General features: G+C 45.9%; 1 protein-coding gene across 6 annotated transcripts in view; it reads left to right on the top strand.

The window, feature by feature from the left end:
• LOC147010870 (la-related protein 1-like) overlaps window positions 1-10,000 on the top strand; it is a 221,043-nt gene that overhangs the window by 148,694 nt on the left and 62,349 nt on the right. For all 6 annotated transcript variants that reach the window (XR_015052200.1, XM_085858857.1, XM_085858860.1 and 3 more), the window contains 2 exons: window positions 9,577-9,808; window positions 9,926-10,000. The exon at window positions 9,926-10,000 is cut by the window's right edge and continues 110 nt beyond it. Coding sequence is in view for 5 of the 6 variants with exons in the window: in XM_085858857.1 (XP_085714983.1) it covers window positions 9,577-9,808; window positions 9,926-10,000 (307 nt within the window). In the remaining variant the exon portion in view is untranslated. The remainder of the gene's footprint in view (window positions 1-9,576; window positions 9,809-9,925) is intronic.

Raw genomic sequence — 10,000 nt, 5'->3', positions numbered from 1 at the left:
CTTTCGAGTGCTTTTCCGCACTACGCATGTGTGCTTTATTTGCCAAGGCCATGAGGTGGAAGCATGGAAGCTTTGCTTGAAGCACATAAATATCCATTTTCATGTAGCTGTTCCAGCTCGCTCCTTTGGCAATCGTCCCGACTACAGTTCCAATGCACGCAAGCACTGGTTATTTTAGGCGCGCCACATTTATCGAGCTTGGGGGTGGGGGGGGGGGCGGCCTGCCAGTCATTGTCGATGATGTCTACATTTTTAGGTGCCTCCGGAAAGCTTCTCTGCCATCTGGGGGAGACCTATGGCCTTTAGGTACAGGAGTGTGTACTCAGAGAACACAATATAGTCCTGTACTAGCAACTGGGCATCAGGCAGGCTGAGTGTCCTCCATTCGTCACAGTGGAGGATATGTGTTAGCATAGCCTTTCCCACCATAGCCGTGGGGGAACACAGTGGTGCATTGCACGCATGGGGGACCATGGCGTTCTGGCAGTGCATCTGCATCACCAGGTATACCACATTATTCACAAACTTCTCATAGATTGCAAATCGTGCATCATCATGTGGGAAGAGAGCGAGAAATTTATCCTGCAGCAGTTGTGTAAGATGTATGTGCAGGACATTGGACTCCAGTCGATTGGTCCAGTTGATCTCATACTGGACTGCCCAGGAAGGACACTGGTAGATACACCGGCGCATATAGTCCAGAAGCGTGGACCTGTACAGTAAGTCCGAGTACTCCCCCGTTCCCTCCGGCCTACATGAACGCAGGATGAAGCTATAGTTGTTGTGCTTGAAGCTGTGGCAGTTTGCTGCAATGACAGTCTTTGCGTCTTCCAGGGCATTGCAGCCAACAGCATGCAAATCCTACACTTAGAAGTACCGAGTTGCCATATCTGCATTGATGCCAGGGTTTTCTAGGCTGGCCAAGACAAGGCGTTCCAACAGTACGGCCTGGGAGAGCATTTCCTGGTCAGAAAGGGTTGGCACACAGCTCGCCTCTGGCGTGGTTGTCTTTGTGGGCCCGCCGCTGTCATGCTTGGTCCCATTGGCCAGGTACACCAACTGTATATTTCATATACAAGGTGAGTCATATTGTTGGGGTGGAAATTGGGATGGTGAAAGCCAACTGTGTAGCAGAAGCTGGTGTCCAAAGTGGGCAGAGGAAGTTATACCATAGACTCAAGCCCAATGCATTTTCAAGGTCACTTGCAGCAAGCAACTCGTACACCACTTCAGTATATGTCTGCCCACCCATCCAGCGAAGTGGTGAGACATCATCGCCATTGGCTGAAGCCAGGCACCAGATGGGCCCCTTGTGAAGATGAGTCCAATGGAATATGGTGACCATCATATCATTATTTACCTGAATTATGTTGTCGCAGTCCGGTGCCAGGAAGTGGTTTACCCCTTTGGCTGAGGCCTGAAGGTTTGACGCCTGTAGCGGCACCGGCAACCGTTGCCACGTCTGGGCATCCAACACCGCCCCATTACACTCGATGCAGAGTGAGATGTTTGTGTGAACACTGTTGCAGTGGCAGGATATGATGACACGACTAATCAGCAGCCGGTCGTCCCCACCAGGGTGCCACAGGTCGCCAAGGTCCAGGATCATACATACATGAGGGTAAGTGGGACGACTCAACCCTTGTGCTTCTTGCCTTTCTGACATGGGGGTTCCCTTTTAGCAGGATTGTCCTCCACCTGCTTCAGCATCTCGGCACGCTTCTGCATAGGACTTCCGTGGTTTGTGTTTGCACACTCTTCCCTGTTGCTGGACACTCCAGCATCTGTAAATCCTTTGGAGCAAGTGGAAACGATGGTGATAATTGGACAGGAACGATGCTCGGGAGCGGGAATGATGCTCATTATTGCACACCACAGGCCATACACAGCACATAGATCAAACAACCAGTCCATAATCTGGCGTTGTGTTTGCCCCAGCGCTTGCATCTCCTGAGCTTCGGCGAGTAGTTCAGTCAGGGTTGTGAGGAATTTCCGGATCTGGTCCAAGGACAGTTCTCTTTTAGGTTATATTGTTTTTCCGAAATGTAGCTCTCTGGTCTGCCCCCCCCCCGACCCCCCGCTCTGTCTGCGATTTGTCCCCACCATATTTCCGTAGGACACCCAAGGTCCGCCAACAACCCCCTTCTGGGAGAACTACCAAAATCACGAATCACTGCTCACCTTCACTCTTTCATTCCTCTTTTTTCCCAACTTTGGAATAAACTCCCTCACTCTGTTCAATCCCATTCTTCCCTCCATGCCTTCAAAACAGCTGTTCACCACCACTTCTTATCGTCCCCCATCCAAATACTCTATCTTTTCTACCCTCGTTAATCCACCCCAAATCCACCTCCTTCAAATTCCCTGCTTTCCTTCCTGAAAGTCCCTGTAATGTCCGTCTTGTATATCCCATGTTCCCCGCCCCATCCCTCTCCTTTCCATTGATCTCCTAATGTCTCTGTTCCCCACTGTTTTGTCCTTCCCACTGCCGCCCCTCTTGTCTCATGCCCCCCTTGCTGTGCGCTGTGCGTTAGCTCTCATACGAGCCTCGACAAGGTATACAAAAAAAACCTCCCTCGCCACTCATTTGTTCCTCTTTTCCCAACTTCATTAATTTCAACGTTGTTCTTTCCTCCAGAGCTTCAAGATAACTGTTCACCTCCTCAGGTCACCCCTCCATCAATACCCTTGATGTTTTCTACTCACCTAAACCCTCCCCAAGCTCACCACTTCTTTTCCAGGTAATCCCCCCGCCCCCTTCCTCTATCCCCTTTTTATTTTGTTTTATTTTGTTTTACCATTGCTGTTTTTTCTCTTCCTCTTCTCCTCTTCGTTCAGCCCCTTTGATGTGTGCTTCAGCTTGTACCCAGCTTCTTCACCCCTTGTGTTCTCCCCCTACCAGTACTCTCATTCTTCTGTTCACCCATTCTTCCTTAATAATTTCTCTCTCCACTCAGTCCACTGCCGTTTGTGTTTCCCCACTTTCCACTGTTTTCGCTGTTCTGTTTGGTTTTCTAGCTTTTCCACTAGACTCGACTCTGTATAAATAGAAGGCATCAACACAGAACGAACATATGACAAGGAGACACTGGAAAACAAACTTGAATTTTATTTTTCAAGTCAGTGCATTTTAAATTTTCTTGGAGTATTTGTCTCCTCTATGTAAAGGCTATTTGGTCGGGGAAGGTTTTGGGGGTAGAAAGGGGGGGGGGGTAGGGGAAGTGAGTTTGGTGATGGTGGAGCTGTTTATGTTAAAACGAGCTGATTTTTGTTTCACCTGCTTTTTATGCAAGTCGTCTATAGGAAATTATATTGCATGAAAACATAGCAATACGTGAAACTGTTGGGGAGCAAGCCCACGTGGAATCCTCTGTTAATTTGTCATAATTAACTCTTTGAATAAAAGTTGCAAGGTTGCTATTGCCAGGATCCTACAAAGCAAGATAAGCTTTCAAGGATAAAGAGAGGACATTTTATGACCAGATAGATGGCGCTGTGTACCCGTTTTAAAATTTGAGGATAAAAGCATTGGAGGTGAAGAAGGTTAAGTTGTTGCATGCCCATGCTTCTGTGCATTATTGTAACATTTGGTGACTGAATGTTGTCCACACGTTCATTGAAAGCATATGTATTTAGTTGAAGTAATATTCTTCCTTGGCTTGCTTTTGATTTATTTGGGCCCAAACAGTAAATTATTTACATATTTTATCATCCTGTTGGGTTGTTTGGTCAGAAAATGAAAGTTGGGGAAAGTCCAGAGCCAACACTAATCTATAGATAGTGGAGCAAGTGTATGTGATTATGTATGTGTGTATGTATGTATGTATGTGTGTGTATGTATATCCACTCCTCACCCATTGGTTGGACAGCTGACCTGACGCCACCCACAATTGTCACCTGAAATACTTAACCTAAGGTGCCCAGAGGACCCAAGAGACCTGCCCGCCCCCCTCGGACCCAAAAGGCCCGAACGACCTCAAGGACCCAAAAGACTGAAAAGACTCCGAAAATCCAATGGACACTCAATTGTAGAAAGTTTTGGGACAAGATCTAAAAGACCCCGAAGATCCAAAAATGCACCAAGGACCAAAAAGACCGAAAAGACTCCAAAGACCCACATGACACAAAAGACCCCAAGGAACCAAAAGACCTCGAGGAACCAAAAGACCCTGAGGACCCAAAAGGCCCGACAGACCCTAAAGACACAACGGGACTATCACGGACCCATGGAAATTCTGCCTCATGTAAAATGTGGCTTCAGGTCCCTACCCCCCCCCCTCTTCCCCTTACACTCACACATAATCCCATGTCCTTCACCCCCTTCCCAACTCTGACCTCTCTGACCCCCTTACCACCACACCCAAACTCTATGCTGCCCTCCCCCTTTCTTCAAATCCTCAAACCCCCTCCCAGCCCAATGTCCTCAACTCTCTCCCACACCCCCTCAAAAGCTTCAAACCCCTCAATCCCAACTCTGTCCCCTCTTTGCCCTTCCTCCCCCAAGCCAACTCTGTCATCCCCTCCCCCTTTCTTCCTCAAGTCCTCAACTGCCTTCCAACCACAAGTCCTCAACCCCCCCTCCCCCAATTGACGTCTTAATCTCCCTCTTCCAATTCCATTTCTTCCTGTTCTTAACATTCTATCTTCCTGTCTATCCAGACTTTCTACATCGAATCACCATGACCCCAATTAATGTATAGGGGTGTTTTATCTTTGCCGTTGAGTGTGGTAAGGAATGCCAATTCACTTTGTAAATGTGTATTGTGTCGCGCCGCTCCGGGTGGAGGAGGATATTACAAGTTCGTTTACAGTGCAGTATTCCTGTCCCCACGTTTTCCAGTGCAGTAAGGTGTTTTGAATTATAAGCAGTAGGTATGATTTTGCTTCATGCACATAACTTCATAAGTTTTTTTGTTGTTGTTTGCCAACACAGAGCTGTCATTTGCCTATACACCGTCCAAATATAGGTATCCATCAGAAGAACGTGTTGCTTGAAACAAGATCACACATCGGACGGGTTCTCTGCTCATTTATCATAATTAGGACAAGTTCTCAGGGTTGTAGGCATCGTGTTAAACAGTATAAATGACTTGTTTTTTGAAACGTTTTGTCATGTATCTCTCTGCATTTGCTTTTATCCTTTGTTTACAAGGAAATCTCTTTGAATCTGCCTTTTTTCCTTTTTTTTGTATGCAGCATCAAGGCTCGTGGGAGAGATAAAACACAGAACCAGTTAGGATGCAACAGAACAAAGGGGCTAGTAGAAAGATATGGGGGAAATGCCAACAGTAGAGCTGAGGGACAAAACAAACAGGGACAGCCAACAAGAGATGCGGGAAAGGATGACTGGTCATGGATGATGCATGGTGTGGACAAGATGGAAGCAGAAGCAGACTCTCACGTGCAGCCTTGGTTAGAGGCAGGGGGAGGCTGCGGTGGTTGACGGGTAGAAAAGATCATTATTTTTAATGGGGTGTGATGTGAGATTTTGGTGAACAGCTGTCTTGAAGACCTGGAGGGAAGAATGAGGTTGAAGAAAGTTTGGAAGTTTATTCCACAGGTGGAAAAAAAGAGAAACAAATGAGTGGAGGTGAGCAGTGATCCTGGATTTTGGAAGTTTTATTAGAAGAGGGTTGCTGGTGGACCACGTGCCCCCCTGCAGAAACCTGGGTGGGACAAAGCACAAAGAGGAAAGAGAGGGGGGGGACCAAGACCAGAAGAGGTGGAAGAAGACATTGAGCCCGCTGAACTGTCTGCGATGGCAGTCATAGGCCTATAGACTCGGCTTCATCGCAGGAGATTCCAGTGGTTTTCAAGGCCTTGTTTTCCATGGCATCAAGCTAAACAAGGTGTGAGGCAGGGGCTCCAACCCAGAGAAGAGAGCAGACGGTCTCGTCTTATCCACCTTGTCTTGTAGGTGGATAAGAGTGAGTTCAGATGTGCCAAGGAAGGACTTTGCAAAATAGAGAACGCCCAATCAGCAACTGGCTTTGGAGGCGAACTTTGAAATGTGGTTTGTGCAAGAAAGATCATGGCTGAGAGCGAGACCAAAAAGTTTGTGTGTACTGAACTTCTTTTAGAGTTGTTAAGAAAGTAGATGGGAGGGTTTGCTATACAGTCCTTTTGGAGCAAGAGACTGAATGTGTGGGATTTCTCAGGATTGAAAGACATATTCAAAGTGTTTGACTGGCTTGTGATTTTTTTTCAAGGTCTGAAGAGAGGGAAGAGGCTACAGCCTGCCTATCTGAAGGATGAGGGATGTCATGGCAGACGGTGGAGTCATCAGCAAATAGATAAAGGGGATATTCCAGAGAATCTGGGAGATCGTTAATGAAGATTATGACCTGGAATGTTGGCAGGGAAAGGAGATGAAGAGATTCCGTTGAAAGCCACACATTGGCTCTGAGTGTGGATGGAATCAGTAAGCCATGTGAGGACTTAGCCTTGGATGCCCAAGGCAGACAGTTTGGAGAGCAAGGTGGGATCAGACTGTATCGAAAGCTCGAGATATGTCCAGAGAGACAGCCCTGATCTCATGGTTGACATTGAGGGCCTTCATCCATTGTTGGGAGAGTAGATGCAGCATGTCCAAGGTAGAGTTACCTGGTCTGAATCAGAATTAATGGTCAGAGATCAGACCATGATGGGAGAAGAAGAAGGATTTGATGTCGACTGTTATGATGGATTCCATGACCTTTCTGATGATTGGAAGCAAGCTGATAGGTCTGTGGTTAATGGGATTGGTTTTTGCACCTTGTTTATGTAATGCAGTGATGTTGGCTGACTTTCAAGCAGATGGAACATGACCTAGGCCAAATAATATGGTGAACATAACAGAGTAAGAGAGGATGTGCAAGAGCAGCAGAGCAGGTTTTTAGGATACGTGAGCTGATGCCTTCCGGTCTAGTTGCAGAAACAGTCTCGAGGGATGCCAGAAACTTCTTCACCTTCTCAGGTGCAAATAACACGGAGTTTAAGAGCTGTTGGTTGTAACTGGGTAGGATGGGTACCAAGAGTGAGGGGTTGGGGACACAAGATTTGGAAGCAAGCATAGAATTGAGGCATTCTGCCTTCTCATGAGTGGAGTCAGTTGTGATGCCATTTGAAGATGGAACAGATGGAGGGGAGTCAGATTAAACAAGGCAGCACCAGGTTTTCAAGGAGGGAGACAAGTTTGAAAGTTCATTCTTGAGGTTTGTCTTATGTTGTTTTCTGGCTCACTTGAGAGTGGACACACACTTGTTGCGGACTTTTTGGAATGCATTGAGATTGCCTTTGTTTGGATTTTCCTTCCAGGAGGAGAAGGCAAGTTGTTTCAAGGAAACTGTCTTAGCACAGGATTCAGTGTACCATGGGTGGGAGGATGGGTATGATAACTGAAGACGAGATGGGATGAATCTGTGGAAGAATTCTCAGACTGAGTTGATATTGAGGCGGTAGATATAGGAGACTAGTCCTAACGTGAGATGGCTGCTTGTAGATTGGAATTACGCAGTCCCTTCTAATCTGCCTGAGTGAACTGTCCGACTCGCCAGCATTCAGGCTGTTCTTTCAGAAAAGCCAGAGAGATGTGGACCTTCATATGCAAATGATCAGATGAAGCAATTGGAGTCGAGGAAGATGAGGAGACATTTGCGAGAAGTTGATCATAACCATATCTAGAAGTTAGGATTTGCCATTGACAGAAATCAGGGTAGGAAAGTTTACAGATCAAGTCAGTCCCATGGAGTCACAAAAGTCCTTTACTGATGTGCCATGGCTGGTGAGAGAGGTACCAACATCCAGCCAATTTGCATGGTGACAATTGAAAACACCACGTATGAGGAAGAGATAGTTGGGATGAGTGGTTAATACTTGGTACATGTTGTCTGATAGAGAGATGTAAATGTAATCATCACTCTTTGGAGGGCAGTACAACACACAGACAAACAAAAGCAAGAGATGGGAGCGGAGAGGAAATTGCTGAATATGTATGGTATTTTAACCTCAGCAAGGTACAAACAAATTTTAATCCGCCATGCTATCCCCAGTTTTGCAAGACTGATTGGTTCAAAATTCGTCTTGCAGCAAGATAATAATCAAAACACTCTTCTGGAATAATTGATACTTATTTGCAAAACAAACAAACAGGAAGCTGGAGTCTTTCAACAAATGAAATATCCTCATCAAAGCCCTGATCTCAATATCATTGAAGCTGAATTGGAACATTTGGGCAAAGAAGAAGTCAAAAAGAATCCCAGAACTTAGATGATCTTTGGAAGTAGTGTGGAACGTCATTCCACAAGAGTTTATCACAAAAACTGTTTGAAAATGTCCCAAGAAGAATTTCAATGGTTTTTGAAGGCAATGGGTGGATATACTCACTATTCCTTTTTATCAAGGTATTGTTGTGTTTGTGAGGTAGATTGAGGAATTTTATGGGAAAGATAGGATCACATGGAGTTGCTTGGCTTGTGGACGTGTCGGAGACATCTCAATGTAATTAAGTAGGGAAATGGTGAGCTGAAGTGTTGCTTGTCACCACATGGGGGTGGGGAGGGTGGTCGGCATGGATTGTCAATGTGGATGAGACCCATGGTGTTGCATTGGTTCCTCGTGAACTCAACCATTCAGCTGACGGGTTTAACCCACACCCGCGAAGGTGCAATGGGCTAGACTTGGGTCTGTGGTCAACATGCACCCTCTGTTGCAGAGCTCACAAAGCCGTAGCAGCCCGCCCCGCCATGCACAGCTCGTGTTTGCAAAACAAACTTGACTGCACTACGCCGCTCCAGATGCCCAGCACTCAGCTGGAGCTGGAACTCCGGTTCACATCTCAAGTCTTCCTTCTCCCTCGAACGCTCACCGTTCACCTTATATTGTAACGACACAAGGTCAACCCTGAAACCAGGTGACATTCTGAATTCCAAGACTGACCGAAAGCTTGACCATTGGCTCAGAGTATCGTGTCTCATAACAAAACTTTCTTACAGTTCGTTCCACTTTAATGTAGGAGTGTAACTGTCATGTTACTCGAACATTGTTGCCTCAACAAAAGTCCTCAAAGTTATGTTGACTATCCATCACTGTGCCGAGTGCCACTGGTGCATTCAGCTGTCTGCATACACATCCTTTCACACAGTCCACAGTACTTATTTAATTTACATTGCCTTTTTCACAGAACCTCGAAGCATTTCCAATCATATAGGATTTGTAATAATCCATAACAGGGGTAATAAACTCCCAATCACATCTTTCACCTGTAATTGGAGGGAACAACCAATCTACTCTCAACTATTGAATCATTCTGTCTACGCTGTTGCTGATCTGCAAGATTTGTTGTGTTGAGTAAATTTTGTGAGTTTCTTTTCCTTATGTATTCTAGGTGTTCTTGACCTTTTTCTCTCTTGGTGAAAAATCTTGTTTTGCCTTTCATCAAAATTTAGACTTTAGCACTTATTCTCTAATGTTGCTTCCTCTTGGTGTAAATGCACATGCATTTTGTTGTGCATAAACATTTTGAATAACGTAAGCTTCATACAAGGTATATTTCTGATGCTTAAGAAAATGTTAACAGTCCTGTCATGGTATTTCCAGGCCGTGGAGGACAGTACAGAGGTGGAGATAAAAGATGACCGTATTCGACGAAAAATTCAGCCTGAGGCTTGGCCTATCCCTGGTCCGCCTTCTGCATTTTATCCTTTTCCTGGCTTTAGTTATGGCTTGCCTGTTTCTCACACCAATTCGGAGACACTTAGGCCTACCGACTTCACCCGGCTGTTGGATTGCCCAGAATTTGTTCCTCGACAGGCAGCCCGAGCATTGACTGGTGAGTTAATTATGTTGACACCTGACATTACTGCTGTAGAAGTATGATATGTATTCCAGTTGGAAATGTTCTGATGTTATTGAGGCTTGGCATTTTCTCTTTTTTGGGGGTGACCAGAGTCTGCACCCAATTCTCCACGTGCTTGTTCTGATCTGCCCAATGATGAGGTGGGAGAAAGAGTGGATTCTGAGG

Source organism: Eptatretus burgeri, chromosome 16 (assembly GCF_056783735.1).
Source record: "Eptatretus burgeri isolate ZD-2024b chromosome 16, Ebu_testis_v1, whole genome shotgun sequence".
Taxonomy (NCBI): domain Eukaryota; kingdom Metazoa; phylum Chordata; class Myxini; order Myxiniformes; family Myxinidae; genus Eptatretus; species Eptatretus burgeri.
Note: the sequence above shows the minus strand (reverse complement) of the source record. Positions and strands in the feature narration are given on the sequence as shown.